Source organism: Typopeltis vanoorti, chromosome 5 (genome assembly GCF_054136105.1).
Source record: "Typopeltis vanoorti isolate ZY-2024b chromosome 5, IOZ_Tvanoo_1.0, whole genome shotgun sequence".
Taxonomy (NCBI): domain Eukaryota; kingdom Metazoa; phylum Arthropoda; class Arachnida; order Uropygi; family Thelyphonidae; genus Typopeltis; species Typopeltis vanoorti.
The window spans coordinates 84,299,916-84,317,647 of record NC_143553.1 but is presented as its reverse complement, the minus strand read 5'-3'; the positions used below and the strand labels follow the sequence as shown (position 1 = coordinate 84,317,647).

At 37.5% G+C, this 17,732-nt stretch overlaps 1 protein-coding gene across 3 annotated transcripts in view; it reads right to left on the bottom strand.

Annotated features, from left to right (window-relative positions):
- Positions 1 to 17,732, bottom strand: part of LOC150106608 (endosome/lysosome-associated apoptosis and autophagy regulator family member 2-like) — a 594,368-nt gene that overhangs the window by 513,311 nt on the left and 63,325 nt on the right. For all 3 annotated transcript variants that reach the window (XM_090392568.1, XM_090392569.1, XM_090392567.1), the window contains one exon: positions 12,080 to 12,287. In XM_090392568.1, coding sequence (XP_090248694.1) covers positions 12,080 to 12,287 — 208 coding nt within the window. The remainder of the gene's footprint in view (positions 1 to 12,079; positions 12,288 to 17,732) is intronic.

Sequence of the window (17,732 nt, the reverse complement as noted above, 5' to 3'; positions counted from 1 at the left end):
AACTACAGATATTAGGCAAGGGGTGTTGGAAGTTTTTCCACTTGATAATAGTATAAATCAAAGGTGCTAAGAAATTATATTCTTGGTTTAATCCTTTATCCAAGTGTAAGCAAACAAAGTTTGCAAAGTTTGGATGCTTGCAAAGCTGGACAACATTTTGTCCACCATCTCTCCAAATCCCTAGCTTCATTTTCCAGCAGTCTAGTTCTGCCAGTGTAGTACACATCATTATTATTATTATTATTATTATTATTATTATTCAGGTCTCCATGGAGTCAAAAGACTCATCGTGGGAGGCCTTCCTAAGAAACACAAAGTCTATCATACCACTCATTGAACTCATTGACCGTTCTCGCTCTCACAACTCCATCAGGCAATGCATTCCATGGTTCAACCACCCTCCATGCAAAGAAACCACTCCTCACCCTCTTGCTCAGTTTCCTTTCGTAACTTCCAGGGATGGCCTCTTGTCATTACTCCTTCCCGCTGTTCAACCAAGCGAAAGAACTCCTCAGTGTCAACCCTGTAACCACACTATACCTTTCACTATCACCACCACCATCCACATTACCTGGTCTCTAACAACATCCCACCAAGTTTTTGATTCCATTCACCTCTATCTCACACCATACTGCCTTCAAAACCATTGGCACTATTCCCATCTTGCATCTCTACTTTGTATGGACATAACTCTTTCTCTATCATCAATAGCACTCCCCCTCCCTTTTTACCCCTTCTATCCTCACGAAATACATCATACCCTTCCACCTCAATCATATCACCTCTCCTTCTTCCATCCACCAAACTCTGCAGTCCACATTCCCTCAGCTGATCCTCGTAACTATCATTTTACAGTCCTGAAACCATCTTTGTTATCCGCCTTTGTACCCTTTCCACAGTTAATTTATCTCCTTCAAATCCTGGGGACCAAATCTGAGAACAATAGTCCAAGTGCGGTCTGATCAGGGTCTTATACAACGGAATGATAACTGTTTTATCTCTGCAGGTCAGTGTCCTTCTCATTATTGCAGCAATCCTCTGTGTTACCTTCACCACCTTTGCAATATGTCCCCTAAATTTCAGGTTTTTATCAATCATCAACCCCAGATATTACATCATGTAATAATTGGATCTCAAATTTCTTAACCTTACAGTATACCATATTAAGCTGGTTATCATTATCCTTTGCACATACTGGCACTCTATATAAATCATCCTACAGGATCTCTGTGCCTGGGCATATTGCAGAAGTGGCCAAAATAGCTCAGAAGATCATATGGATACTGAAGAACACGCTGACAAGTAGAGATAAAACAACTTATTATCCCTCTTCATAAGGATTTGAGATAACTGCATCTGGACTACTATGTGCAAATTTGGTCACCTGGATTTTCTTGGGAATGAGGAAGTAGTGCAGATGATTCAGAGGCAAATGACCAAGATGGTAAGAGATCTATAGAATGTTTCCTATCTTTGTAACCATAGCACTGGCTTTATATCTGCCATTTGCACCAATTTAGGTAACTGAGTTCTGTGCAGTATCCTGTCAAATGCCTCTGCAAAGTTCAGCAGTATAATTGTGTAGACATTTCCTTCAATCTCACTTAGTTGTTATTTTATTATAGAATGTGAGTAAATTAATAAGACAAGACCAACCTTCACTGAGTCATACAGTCTCTCCTGCCTCCACCAGAGAACATCATATTCCTATCCATGCATTCTTGAATTCTATCTCTGACCAACTTCCCCAATACCTTAACCTAAGATATAGATCCCATTCCCAAGATCATTCTATAATTTGCAATCTATGTCTTAGAGTCATCCTTATGTAACAGAACTATTTTGTCCTCTTTCCACTCTCTTTGAACATCATCAGAATGAGACAAAATATGCAGCCTGATCAAAGAAGCACTGCCAACAGTCTTGACATTCTTCTAATGCATGGGATAATAACCCATCTGATCCAATGTACCATATTCGCATTAATACTATGCAATATTGTAAGCACCTGCAGTTTGTTTACCTTTATTCTCACACTGTTCCTGTCATACTTACCACTGTAGAATTACCTATACCAGGATGCATTCTTGCTTGCAAAATGACCACATAGCTATTTATTCTGCATCTCATCTCCCTACACACATCAGCATTTATTAAGGTTAAGAGAGGTCATTCTTCCTTTTACTTACAACGTAGTGAAAGAATATGATAATGAATAGTTCTAACTATGCCTATACACAGTGCAATTAGTTATATGTTTTGAAACCTCTCATATGTGGGACTGATTTAAAAAAAAAATTACCAGAAAAAAAAAATCAAGCAGCATGTGATAAAAAGAACTCAAGGTCAGAGAACGTTAGATGTAATTATAGTGTCTGAGGGAGTTTCAGTAAAAGAGTAAATAAACAGTAGTAAATAAGGAAACAACATCTCAGCTAATCATAATATCTGAAGCATCCAAATGAAGATTGGAAATTTTATTTTCAAAATCCAAAGTATTTTTTATATATGTAGCAGTTTTTCTAGTTGAAGAAGTAAGTAAATTAGATAAGAATTTTGAAGTTTTATAAGTGGGACATCCTATACAGTGTATGACTGGTCTTAATGGAATACTTAGTTTATGAACTTTGAGAAGACCATAAAATCTAGGTGGATGACCAAAGAAGGTTTTAAGTTTTTTCTTTTGATCTTCATTCCAAGTAGAAACATTACTGATAACAGAATTAAGTCTGTTTAATTGACTACAGGTAGGATCAGATGTGAAGGGCCTATAAGTTGAATAGTCTCGAAGTAATAAACACATTTTTCCCTCATATTCTTTTCTGTCTTGAACAACAACAACAGCCTTTTCCTTGTTAGCCTTTATAATAATTAAATTATTATTATAATTATGGCTATTTTGCCTGCTTCAGTTTAGGAGTGCCCCTGTTTAAATGTCATTGGCTTATTTACTCATGGATTCTTAGGGCATTGTAGATGTAAATTTACCAAAAAGTATATGTAGCATAAGGAAGAGAAATTTACACACACCTTTTTCTGGGTGTTGCAGCTTTTCTTCTTTCTGCGATGTCCAAAAACTACTGAGTGTGTGGAGGGGGGGTAGGCAATTTGGGAGAATTAAATTAGAAAAACCCGGGTTTTTTTCAGTAATATATATATAAACATATATATTATATTATTATGTTATATAGGGTGGGGAAAAGGTGAAAGGGTTGATTTTTTTACATATAGGGAGGGGGAAGGGGAAAAGAGGGTTGACGGGGTGCGGTCCATTTTGACTACTGGTCGTCATCTGAACACAATGTTCAGATGACGACCAATAGTCGAAATGGACCGCACCCCGTCAACCCCCTTTTCCCCTTCCCCTCCCGATATATAAAAAATCAACCCTTTCACCTTTTCCCCACCCTATATAACATAATAATATAATATATATGTTTATATATATATTACTGAAAAAACCCAGGTTTTTCTAATTTAATTCTCCCAAATTGCCTACCCCCCCTCCACACACTCAGTAGTTTTCGGACATCGCAGAAAGAAGAAAAGCCGCAACACCCAGAAAAAGGTAGGTATGTGTAAATTTCTCTTCCTTATGCTACATATACTTTTTGGTAAATTTACATCTACAATGCCCTAAGAATCCATGAGTAAATAGCCAAGACATTTAAACAGGGGCACTCCTAAACTGAAGTAGGCAAAATAGCCGTAATTATAATAGTTTATTAAGAGAAGTAACATGGGAGTTTTCCCAGAAATATTAAACATAAATTATTATTATTATTCTTCAATGATTTCAGTGACTGAAATCGTTGAAGAATAATACAGAAAGACAGAGGATGAACTTTTTGCTTTATCAAAAGGACATGATTTCACCATCTCTCCCAATAAGGTACCCCATATGAACTTTTTTCATAGTATAGATAGAGGTCTTCGATCCTTATCTCAAAAAACAGATAGCAGGACTCGTTCCAAATGTGCAAAAATTCTTTTTAGTGCCAAGCTTCTGCATCCTAATCTTTCTTTCTCTGAATTTAAAGCAGTGAAATCATTGAGAAATAATAATAATTCAATTATTACGAAGGCTAATAAGGGAAAGGCTGTTGTTGTTCAAGATAGAAAATAATATGAGAGAAAAATGTCTCTATTACCTTGAGACTATCAACTTACAGGCCTCTCACATCTGATCCTACCTGTAGTCAATTAAACAGACATAATTCTCTTATCGATAATGTTTCTACTTGGAATGAAGATAAGATATAAAGAATCACATTAAACTTTACTTCACTCTCCTAACTGAAACAGATCTGATCGTCTACATCCCTTTTTGGAAGATAGGAAAGATTACTTGATTTAAAAAGTACTGATTTTATTTTGTCCATATATATCTATCTTTGTCAGATTCTGACAACTTATTTGCCAGGAACTTTTGGTATGCTTTCCAAGACTGCTTCTTTAACTTCTTGTGTCTACTATGGTGTTCTTATCTTATTTTTCTATCCTTGCAGAATCAATAAATGTCTTCTTCAGAGCTTTCCAATGAGACTCCAAGAGACTTTGGTTCTTGTTTTCAATTTGTTTCATTTTTTCTTCAATAACGTTTGTATAGTCAAGTCTACAATTTACCTGTAAAAGCTGATCAAATCAATCCTTTTTAAAACTTTCCTATGTACTATTCTTTTCAATGTAAGATCTGTTTTTATCTTGCTTAGTAACTGATGCTAATTGTCATTATTAGCACTCAGGAGTGTGTGAGTAGAGCTGTCCTCTGGTCTGTATGATGACTTAAACAGAATGGGAGAGGAAACCCTTTTTCTTTTCTTTTTGCCAGAATTGCAGGAAAAAGTTCCAGAATAAGACTAAGATCTAGATGAATTTATACTATATCCACTTTAATTTCACCTAGAGTTGCGCTTGATTTTAACTGTAATGTATCAGAAGATAAAATATATGATCTACCAGTATTGAAGATTCCTGACAGATAATAGATTAATTTGGAGGAAAATTGCCAGTAGAAAGTTAGTAGTGATATAAACTTTTCACATAGCACTATCATAATATCCTTTACACCTCCTTGAGGATGCATATAAGGAATTTGATGATGATGATGATAGATAGATAGATATGAAGCTGGTGATATGGATAAAAGAATGGCTGATGAGTAGATACCAAAGAGTAGTATATGAAGGAGCAGAATTCAGGACAAAGTAGATGCTAATTGTCATTAGCATCTACTTTGTCCTGATTAGGGCTCTGTGCATGGACTACTGGTGTTCAATTTATACCTCAATGATATAGATATAAGGATTGATTTGAAAGGAAATATTCAGTTATATGCTGATGATGAAAAACTGGGTAGTGCAACAGTTAATCAAGATGATGTTGCTAACTTGCAGGATAATGCAAATAGACTGACAGTATGAGCAGTACAAAAGTAAAGTTATGCATTATGAGATGAAAAAATTGCAAGAAGTGCAAGTACCTTGTGGAATATTCTAGAAAATTAATGAAGTGTGGATTAAGAACTTTTGTTGGACAGAAACTGAAGTTTAAATGTTATTATAAAGGTGGCTGAGAAAACTCATGGGATTACTTTGTTATTGAGGAATAAACTAACAAGTGGAGATAAGGAGTTGTCATTCCTCTTTATAGGACTTTGACATGGCAAATCTGGATTGCTGTGCATAAGTCTGATCACCTGTGCTTATTTGGGATGAGAAAGCTGTGCAGAGGATCTGTATTGAAGTGTCTGAAATGTGAGTGGCGGAATGCTCCTAACAATGATAGAGCAAGGGTTTGTGGAGTGCAGAAGTTGGCTGATAGACAGAATTAAGGATATATGAGAGGGATATATCACTCTCATATATCCTTAATTATGAGAGTGATATTTAAATTACTAAAAGGGATTTTATAGGATTGATAAAGAGGAAATTTTCCAGTACTTGGCTAGAAGGGTTGAATAAGAGGCATTAATTGAAATTGAGAATGGAAAGAGTATTTGTAGCAAAGGAGCTCAGATTTTTTGCTTGGAGAATAGTGAATAAATGGAAGGGGATTGACAGAGTCTGTTGTGAGTGTTTTGCCAATGTATATGAACTTTTGAAATTGTTATGTCATTAACAACAACAAAACGTTTTCTTGAAATACCATTCAGCCAAGGAATGTTAACAGAGAACTTCCTTTATAATTAAGAAGAAAAGCCAAATGGCTATTTTTTCTGGCGAAGTTGATAAATTAAGGGGATAAAAATCCCTTATTGTTTTTCAGCCAGTATGCGAAACTCTAAGATCGAAAACTACGATCTAAGCGTTAGTTTCATGCCGACGAACTATTGGCGAATCCAAGCATAAATGACCACTTAGTAGTACCACACCAAGGTAACTCGATGCAAAGGTGGAGCAAGCTCCCTCACTATTCTTGATATTTTCTCATAATGTAAAAACACACAGCTCCTAGGAGATGTAATACTGCTTTACATTATGAGGAGAAGTCGTACCAGCCGGGAGCGAACATAAAGGACGTCAGCGAATCTATTCGACTGAAAAAACAGAGGGTGAAAGAGATGATAATCGTGGCAGGAACGAATGATTTGAAAGAGGACAAAATAGAAATGATACAGGATGTGAGGGAGTTATTTGAGGTAGCAAAAGAGAAGAGTGAGAGAGTTAGGATGGTGAGTATCTTACCGCGGTATGACAGCGAAGTGTTTAGGAGGAGGGCCATAATTACCAATGACTTTACGTGTGGGTTATGCATGGAGAGTGGTGTGGAATGAGTTCGATGGGCGAAAGGACTTATATAAGATGGATGGGTTACATTTGAATGGAGTTGGTGTACGGAGACTTGAAAAAGTGTTGATGAATGATGTGGAAGTGGATGTACAGACTCAGGGAAACTAGATTTATTAAGGGGGGGGGGAGTAGTTTTGCAGACTTTAGGGAGGCAGTTAAGTGTATGAATGAGTATATTATGCCCGAGCGAGTACGACGGACAACAAATCAGAATGGGATAGTTAGTATAAGGCATCAAAGTAGGGATGGGACAAATGGGCTTCTGCGATTCGTGTACACTAATGCCAGGAGTATTAGGAACAAGAAGGAAGAGTTTTTGGCCATGGTTGGCACTTCCAGGCCACAGGTTGTTGGTATTAGTGAAACATGGCTGACAGAAGATGACAAAGCAAGTGGGATTGAATGCGACGGGTATAGCGTGTTCAGGAGTCACAGGGTGAATAAAAAGGGGGAGGAGTGTTATTGATGATAGCTGATGAGCTTCAGCCAAGGAGCATAGAAGTTGAACTGCAGGATGGGGAAAAAAGCACAATTTGGTGTGAGATAGAATCTAGCAGAACAAAATATACAATTGGGTGCTGCTATAGACCAGGTGATGGAATAGATGGTGGGGATAGTATGCATAAGCAAATAGAAGAAATGAGTGGAAGGAGGGTAATTATTATGGGTGATTTCAATTATGGTAATATTGACTGGAAAGAGGAGAGGGCACATGGGAGGAAGGAATTGGATTTTATGCGGTTATTAAGGGACAACTATCTACGGCAACATGTAGTGGAAAATACCAGGGGGGCAGAGAGTGCTGGACCTAGTAATTGCAACTGAGAATGTGGCTGTAACGAACATGACCACATTGCCACCAATCGGTGAGAGTGATCGTAGGGTCTTAACTTGGGAGGTGGCTAAGGGTGTAGAATTTTCAATTAAGACAGGGTACATGTGGAATTACCGGGCTAGAAAGTATGACAAGCTTAGGTGTATGCTTGGCTCAATGCCATGGCATGTAAAACTGCAAGGGCTGGATGTTGATAGTGCATGGGAGGTGGTTAAGAAGTGTTTGCATGAGGCAATGGCCGACTGTATACTATACCTAGAGTCTGAATAATAAATCAAGTACAGGGTTAATTGGATGAATAACACCATTAAGTTTGAGCTGCAAAAAAAGAAACAAGTGTGGAGGTAATTTAAGGAGAAAGGTGACCAGCAGGCGCAGGAACAGTATAAAGCTCAGGCCAGGATGGTAACAAGGGTGGTAAGAAAAGCAAAAGCAGATTACGAAAGGAAATTGGCCACACAGGCTAAAGAGAATCCCAAACAGTTTTTTCAATATGTTGCAAGTAAAAGGAAAAATGCTCATGGTAGAATGATCTTAAAAAATGCTGAGGGTAGGGAGGTAACCGAATCAGTCGATATTGTGGAATTACTGAGCGAGCACTTTGCAAGAGTATATCATCCAGGTGGTGACTTTGCAGGAATGGAAGAACCAACAGCTTATACTGGAATTGTGATGAATGAAGTAGAGGTAACTAGTCTATTACAGAACCTCAATGTCAATACATCTGTGGGATTGGATGGTATACCAGCTCGTGTCGTACGTGAAGCGGCTAAAGAATTGTCAGTGCCCTTGACCATTTTGTTTAATTTGAGCCTCAGGACTGGGTCAGTGCCAAGGGGGTGGAAAGAGGGGAAAATAGTTCCGCTGCACAAAGGTGGTTCCAAGGCGGCTGTTGAAAATTACTGGCCAATCAGCATAACAGGAATCATTATCAAGGTCTTAGAGAAAATAGTCAAGAGGAAAATACAAGATTGGATAGAAGAAAATGGGATACTGTATCGGGGACAGCATGGTTTTGTGAAGGGTAGGTCATGCCTCGGAAACTTGCTCACGTATTATAACACAGTGACGGCTGATGGGTTTACAGTGATTCTACTGGACCTTGCTAAGGCCTTTGACAGGATACCACATGGAATTCTAATCAGTAAATTGCAGCATATGGGGATGGACATAGGGTTGGTGAGATGGAGAGAAGGGTGGTTGACGGAGAGATATCAGAGAGTAGTTTACTCAGGAGTAGAGTCCACAAGACGGCCTGTGACTAGTGGTGTGCCGGAGGGTTCTGTTCTTTAACCACTACTGTTTAATTTGTTCATAAATGATATAGGAAAGGATCTGAGAGGAACAGTTCATTTGTTTGCGGATGATGCGAAGTTGGGTAGGGCAATAGTGAATGCAGATGACGTCAAAATTTTGCAGGATTATTTGGATAGATTGGAGGTCTGGGCTAAGGAGAATGGATGTCAATTTAATGTGGCAAAATGTAAGGTTATGCATTTTGGGGTGAAAAGATTGGCGGCAGTTTACTGCATTGATGGAACCGTGCTCCAGGAAATTGACGAGGCATGAGATTTAGGAGTGTTGGTGGATAAGGAATTGAAATTTAGGGGACACATTGCAAAAGTGGCCAAATCAGCTCATCAAATCACTTGGTTGCTGAAGAATACGTTGACAAGCAGGTTATTGTTCTTCTGTATCGAGCCTTGATAAGACCCCATCTCGACTACTGTGCTCAGATTTGGTCACCTAGGTTTCTTCTTGATCGGGAGGAGGTGGAGAGGATCCAGAGGCGAGTGACCAAGATGATAGCAGATCTGTGGAATGAACCTTATGAGAACAGGTTGAGGATTTCTGGGTTGCAAAAATTGGTTGATAGGCGGAGGAGGGGAGATATGATTGAGACATTCAAATTACTGAAGGGTTTCTATAAAATTAATTCAGAAGATATTTTTGAGAACAGGGCTGGTTGTGGGAGGACTAGGGGACATCCATGGAAACTGGGCAAAAGTGTGGTTAGTAAAGGTGTTAGAGCTTGGTTCTTTAATTTTAGAGTAGTGAATGAGTGGAATGCGCTCCCTGAGTCTGTGGTGGATGCTGTGACAGTGAATGAGTTTAAGGCGAGGTATGATAGATACTGTATGAATGTAAAATAGTTGTGATGAATATGATTTGGGGCCCTCCCTTGATGAGTCTAATGACTCCCTGGAGTTGCCCGTAATAATAGTAATAGTAATAGTAATAGAAGTCACTACCCAGACCGGTTTCAACCTTTTTTTTTTTTTTTTTGAGGTCTCATCAGTGAGTATCAATTTAGAGAACTTCCTTTTAAAGCAAACATATGTAAATTGCTAATAATACAACAAGATGCCATACATGGTAGTCATATCACATTGTAATCAATAAGGCTGTTGCACTGCATACATGGCCTTTTCTTTTGATAATACAAATAAGTTGTTCTTTAATATGATAGAAATAGTTATTAAACATTTCTACAGTTAACTGCAAGATTTTGTGCATATCTAGTAAAAAAAAAGATATCTGAATAATGATAAATAAAAATTTGAAAACCAGACAGCATATTAATGACTTGATGTTTCTGTGGTGTTAGTTATCCATTATGGCCTTATCTTGTATGAACTAAAAATAAGACACATCAAGGAAGGAAGAAATTGTTTAATCAACCAGTTTCCTACAACTTATCATATTCATCTTCAGGATAAATAATAAATTTGAAATCATGCTTTTATTAACACAGTGATCTAATGTAACAACTGTCATACATAGAACATATGACAGAGAATGTATAGCTGGCATGTCATACATGCCAGCCTGGGTTGGCTGAGTGGTTGGTGTATCTGCTCTCAAGCCGAGGGGCTGAGGGTTTGAGTCCAGCTGTGGGCGTGGATGTTTGTGGTTGTCTGTGAGGGTGTTGGTGGTCATGGTCGATGGCATTGGTTTGGATGCGGTTCATTTTACTTGGTGGATTGAGTGGTGACGGTGGAGTAGGTGCCCTCCCCTCGATGAGTCTGTGGACTCCCAGGAGGTGTCACATAATAATAATAATATATAATTTTTTTTTTAAGTTTTTTTAAAAAGTTAGGAATTTTACAGACCTTTCTAGTTATTTTACATTAGCTACTTAGGTGGCGATTTTTTTAGAATTGTCTGTTAAAGATCAATTGCCTTTATGTGTTCATGTAATGAAGATGCCTATGATACTCAGGTGAAAATATGAGTTTTTATCTGGTATTATAATTATTTAAATACATTAATAACATTCGGAAGGATTTGATAACAGCTGTTTGCTGATGATGCAAAGATAGGCTGGGTAATCAGGCATGCGGCTGATAGTAGTACTTGCAGAATGATTTGCATAGGATAGAATTGTGGGCATGTGAAAATGGCTATCAGTTCAATGTTAGTAAATGTAAAGTCATGTACTTATTATATACATGGGATTATGCTAGAAGAAACTGATCAGATTTGGAGTTTTAGTAGATAAGAAGTTGAAGTTCAAGAGCCATATAGCAAAGACTGCAAATGCAACTCAGAGGTTAACTGCAATGCTGAACGAACCATGACATGTAAAGATAACAAAGTCATTTTGCTCATTTACAAGGCCTTCATAAGACTCCACTTGGACTACTGTGCATAGGTTTGGTTTCCTGGTTTCCATGGTGATTCCGATAAGCTCAGAGTGCAAAAGAGGATGTTAAAAATTATATCAGGGTTGTGGAATATTGATTATGAAGTCAGACTGAGACTTTGTAGACTGCAGATACTAGCAAACAAGCAAAAGAGGGGATGATATAATTGAGACTTACAAATGTCTGAAGGATCACGCAGAATTTCAGTAGATGCAATTTTTTAATTTTATGTAGGGTGGGAAAAGGACAAGAGGACATCCTTGGAAGTTGAGAATCAATGTTGTCAAGGGGATAAGAGCTTGATTGTTCTCTTAGAGTGGTGCATCATTGGAATGGATCCATTGGATGTTATGTGTACAAAGTAGACTGAATGAATTCAAACGGGTATGACATTCTTGTGTGATTATTCTTACTATACTTCCCTAGTGAGGGAAGTATAGTAAGAATAATCACTCACACACACACACACACACACACACAAGAATGCTATTATGAAAGGCATCTTTTTTATGATAGCTTGCAATAATTTTTATGGAGGGGGGGTATGCTATTCACTAGGATTACATCTAAGAGTTAGGAATAATAATTTTAAAAATTATTTTAAAAATAAACTAAAAGAACATGAAAAGTATGTTAAAAAAGTAGGAAGCATACAAAATTTGCTAGATTTTTCAATACAATTCTTAAGTAGCAGTATACTGTTTAAGAATTAACTTTCAAACACAAAATGCAAGCAACTAATTTTATAAATCAAAATGTTAAACTAACAAGCAAAAATAACGAACAATAGTACATGACATGCTTACTCTGTACAATTAGGAACTTTTCCTGCCACATTTCCATGTAATAATCGAAAACTACTTTCAAATGATTCCAAGGATATATGGAAACCAAGAGGCAACTGGTCCCATGAATCAAATTTAACACCTCCACCTAATGAATAGGTTCCAGGAGGGCAGGATACACATTCTAGAGTAGACCTATTAAAATAGGTTCCAGCATCACAGGATGTTTCTGAAGAAATAAAAGAAAGTTACATCACTCACACCAGCAAAATTCTAATAAAAATTATATATTATACTATATTAAAGATTTTCTCCAATGAAATTTTTGAAATACAGCATTTAAATTACTGTGTAATTTTCTTATTGTCAAAACACTTCTTGGACCTTGTCAGTTAAACAGAGAGACTGCAGTGCAAACACTGTAGTTTAATTATATATGTTATGAATCCATATATTAATCGAGAATGACGTGAAATTAACTTAATGAAGCTTTTGATTATGTAAGCATTCTTTTATTGAAAAGAATGCTTACATAATCATTCTTTTCAATAAAAAACAATGGATATTAACATGAATACTTCACTTTTCGATATCAACCTAGTTAATGAAAAGTTGAAAAGCCATAGCACATTAATATCAGACCATCATCATCATCAAATTCCTGACATGTGCCCTCAAGGAGTGTACAGGATATCATAGTACTACATGAAAAATTTACATCATTACTAACTTCCTATCTACAATTTTCCTCCAAACCAGTCTGTTACTTGTCAAGACTCCAACATTATCAGATCTTATATTTCTACTGTCTAATGCATTTTGTACCGTAATCAATCCACCTATATCTCGGTCTTCCTCTGGGTCATTTTACTGCCAACCTGGCAGAGAACACTTGTTTTGCTAATCTTGCCTCGCCCATTCTGTTTAACTGACCATACCACCTGAGATTAGCTCTGCTAACACATTCCTGGATGCTGACAATGTCTAGTTCTTTCCTAATATCCTCGTTTTTAATATGATATTGCTATTGATGCCATCTGTTCAGGCCTCTAATCTTTCTCAAGACTCTCATATCTGCAGTCTCTAGTCTTTGGTTAAGTGTTTTACTTCTGACCCAGCTCTCCGATCCATAAGTTAAAACTGGTTTGAACTGTGTTGTATACAGCTAATTTAGTGTTACAACTAATTTCTCTCTTGTTCCATACAAATTTATTCGACTGACTTCCTACCATACCAGCTTTGTTGATTCTGTTGGCTATTTCTATATTTAATTTACCATTATTGGATCCTACTTCTTCTTAATATATACTTTGGATCCGACATGATTACTATTACGATATTCTTAACTAATTGATAAATTGTAATTGATTTCTAATTCAAATACAAAGAAAATTTATATTTAAAGACTGCACCACTTTATATCTGAATTAGTTCAAGAATTGAAGATAAATCAACTCTCAACTACCCTTCCTTTATATGTTGTTATTATATATACTGGCCGAGTATATTTAACTTACTTAATTTACCCGCTTTAGTTCGAATATTTTATGAACGGTGCAGTAAAAGAGATTCAGACAAAATACAACCTTGATTAACAAAAACAAACATTTAATTTTAGAATCACAAATTTTACACTTAAGTTCAAATCAGTAATTAAGATATCACAAACATTTTAGCTTCTCTGATAAGTTCAATAATACAGACTCAGACAAAGGTAAATCTGTTATCTCTATAATACAGTCTTCTCACAGTTCCTTAAGTTCCAAAATACAATATAAATTGCAGTAACACCTCTTCACAAACAAACATCTTTAATTTTACACTTCAGCTAATTCTCCGCAATAGTTACTGTTAGTATAGGGAAATTCTAGGATGAAACTCACACACTTCTCTATATAGGAATATTAAAGGTTGGAATAATCTTACCGATAATCTTCTTTCTTCGTCAACTTACACACAAACACTTTTTATAACCGTACACATTTTAAACAGTATACAGCACTCATTAAAATAAATCTTCTAAGCAATAACTGAATTAATCATCAGTCACAATACACATAAACAAACGTTCTTGCATGAAGTACTACTGATCACTCATGAATTAAGGCAATACACAATAATTCTTTATCTTGAGGTTTTATATGCACAGTTGTTCATTCCTCCTGCATTCAAATAATTCTTTAGGCACTATAATTCTAAACACAGCTAACGGTAAACTTCAACTTTACAGCCTCTACTATTCTCTAGTAACTTCGTGCTTTGCTTCAAGGTTCCGTATGTCCTTGAAAGGTCGGTGCTGAAATTAAATCTCAACTCAAGTATTGCTAGTCTATTTAATAGTCTCTCAGCTGTTTTCCATAGCTATAATTGTTATTCTACAACTTATTAGCTAACTGCTTCTTGACTAGTAGACTTAAATTAGCTGCTTGAGTGACTTTCCAACTCTTTAATATCGCACTCTGATTCCCCGAATGCTGAATACTCCGATTCCAACCGAATGCCAATTCTCTCTCTCTCTCTCTGTTTCCTATCTATCTCCTTCTCTCTCACATTCCCTTCTTACCTTCCCTCTTTTACCTTCTCTTCTATTTTCAGCATTCCTCGCTTATATGTCCATTCTTCCCGCCTAATTTGTTCTCGTGATCTCTTTAATTAAAACTCTTTTCAATAAACTTTGAACATTCTCCTCACGCACTGTTCCAAACTCGAGCTCGCTCATTTACATACGTCTCCATGACAACAAAACAAAATATAATAAAATTGACCTACATACCATATCTATTACAACAGTATTCAATTTAGTCAGGGAATCTTGAAAACTTGTAGCGGATTTATTTAGAAGTATAACATAATAGTCAATGGGGCATTATACTTGCAACTCAAATAATGACTAAGTATTGCTTCATATAATGCCCCATTGACACCATATAACTGTAGCATATTGAATACCTTCTCTCTTGACAATTTGTCATATGCCTTTTCCAGATCGACAAAACTTTATATTATTATTATTATTATTCAGGCCTCCATGGAGTCAAAAGACTCATCGTGGGAGGTCCTCCCTAAGGAACACAAAGTCTATCAAGAGTCATCGAGGGGAAGTCTCCTCCCCCCCCCCCCCGAGAAACACAAAGTTTATCATACCACTCCTTAAACTCATTGACAGTTCTCACTTTCACCACTCCATCAGGCAATGCATTCCATGGTTGAACCATCCTCCATCCAAAGAAACCACTCCTCAACCTCTTGCTCACAGTTTCCTTCCGTAACTTCCAGGGATGGCCACTTGTCATCACTCCTTCCTGCTGTTCAACCAAGCGAAAGAACTCTCCACTGTCAATCCTGTAACCACCTCTCAACAGTGTTTAAAAATCACAATCACATCACCTCTCCTTCTTCTATCCACCAAACTCTGCAGTCCACATTCCCTCAGCCGATCCTCCTAACTATCCTTGTACAGTCCTGAAACCATCCTTGTCATCCGTCTTTTATCCTTTCCACAGTTAATTTATCTCCTTCAAATCCTGGGGACCAAATCTGAGAACAATAGTGAAAGTGTGGCCTGATCAGAGACTTATACAACGGAATGATAACCCTTTTATCTCTGCAGGTCAGTGTCCTCATTATTGCAGCAATCCTCTGTGTTACCTTCACCACCTTTGCAATATGTCCCATAAATTTAAGGTTTCTATCGATCATCAACCCCAGATCTCGTTTCCCCTATTTCCTCCAGTATAACTCCTTCCATAGAGTATGCAGCGTCCCATCGATGTTTTCCAAACCTCAAGACCTTACATTTTGCTGCATTAAACTGACACTCCAATTCATTTACCCATCTATCTAGCTTATTCAAATCCTCTTGCAGGACTACCACATCTGCACTATTACTAATAATCCTTATCAGCATCGCATCATCTGCAAACAACTGAATATTCCCTTGCAATCCACTGACAATGTCACTGATATAAAGGTTAAGCAATATAGGTTCCAGTACTGAGTCCTGTGGGACCCCCACTTGTAACCCTCTGCCTCCTTGAAACTGTCCCACCATACACAACTCTCTGATACCTATCAGACAGCCAATCCTGAATCCAGTTCACCAATCTAACATCCAGACCCATGTGCTGCAACTTAAATATCAGCTTATCATGTGGCAACCTGTCAAATGCTTTCCCTACGTATAATAAAATGGTAGTATATGCCTTTCCCCTCATCTAATGCTCTTGTAACTTTATTATAAAAGGCTAGCATATTGCTAAAACAAGAGTGCCCCTTCACAAATCCATGTTGACTCTCACAGATAACACCACCCTCCTCTGCCCAATGCTATATACATCCCTCACTACTTTCTCCAAGATCTTAACAACTACTGATGACACACAAACTGGCCTATAATTAGACACTTTCAGTCTGTTACCACCCTTATGCAATGGCACTATCTTACCTTCCTTCCATTCCATGGGCACCTTTCCAGCAGCCAGACTTTTATTGAAAAGCCAGGTCAAAAGCACTGTCAGTTCCCTAGCACATTCTCTCAAAACTCATGATGAAATACCATCCAGTCCCACAGCTTTACTGACATCCAGAGTACTCAGTATTTGAAACACACTCTCCTCCTTTACCTCTAAACCTTGAACCTGCCCTATCCCCCTAGTATTAAAACTGACTCCTCCAGGATGAAATACTCCAATAAAAAGTGTTCATTGGACAATTCCACTATGTCCTCTGCATCAGTCACTCTATTCCCATTTTTATCCCACAATATCATTCTTCCACAGTCATTTCTCCTCCTACTAGCCACATAGCTAAAAAATTCCCTAGGATTTTCTTTGGATCTTAGGGCCGATCTCTCATATTCCAGTTTCGCTTTCCTTACCACACTAGTCACTCTTCTGGCCTGTGTCTTATATTCTTCATGCATCTTCTCTTCACCTTATGTCTCCTTATATCTCTTCCATAGCCTCTTTTTTTCTGCATGCAATTCCTGCTTATTATTGTTTGTCATCCACTTTACTCCAAATTTTGTCCTCTTCTTCACTCATGGTATACAACTTACCATTGCTGCTAACAAACATTCTTTCTCAATTTCCCATGCACTAATGATATCCCGGCCTTCCAATTCCTCCCTCCATGAAACTTCCCAAAGTTGACGTCTTAGACTATTATAATCACCTGCCTTGTAATTCCACATATGTTCCCGTCTCTTTGATACTCCTGCATGTCTATTCATTTTCCAAGTCAAAACCATATGGTCACTTTCTCTCCAACTGGTGGGAGAGATGTCATTTCAGTTATTATCACCTTTTCTGATGCTATAACCAAATCCAAAACTCTTGAACCTCTTGTTCCCTCGATTACATGTTGCCTAAGACATTTGTCCCTCAAGAATTCTAGACATTCCATTCCCCTATTACTACAGGCACCTTTCTCTCTCCAATTTATACTACTGTAGTTAAAATCTTCCATAACAATCATTCTTCTTGCACTTGCCAAACTTCGCTGTCAAAACATCTCCCGGTCCTCTCCCTCTGTGCTCCTGGGTCTGTAGCAATACCCCACTAAATATCCTGTCTTGCCCACCTCTACCTCACACCATATGTTTTCAAAATCATTAGTGTCACTGCCTTCCAAAGCCTCCACTCTCAGAGGACACAGGGCGTCACTTAAGCAGTAC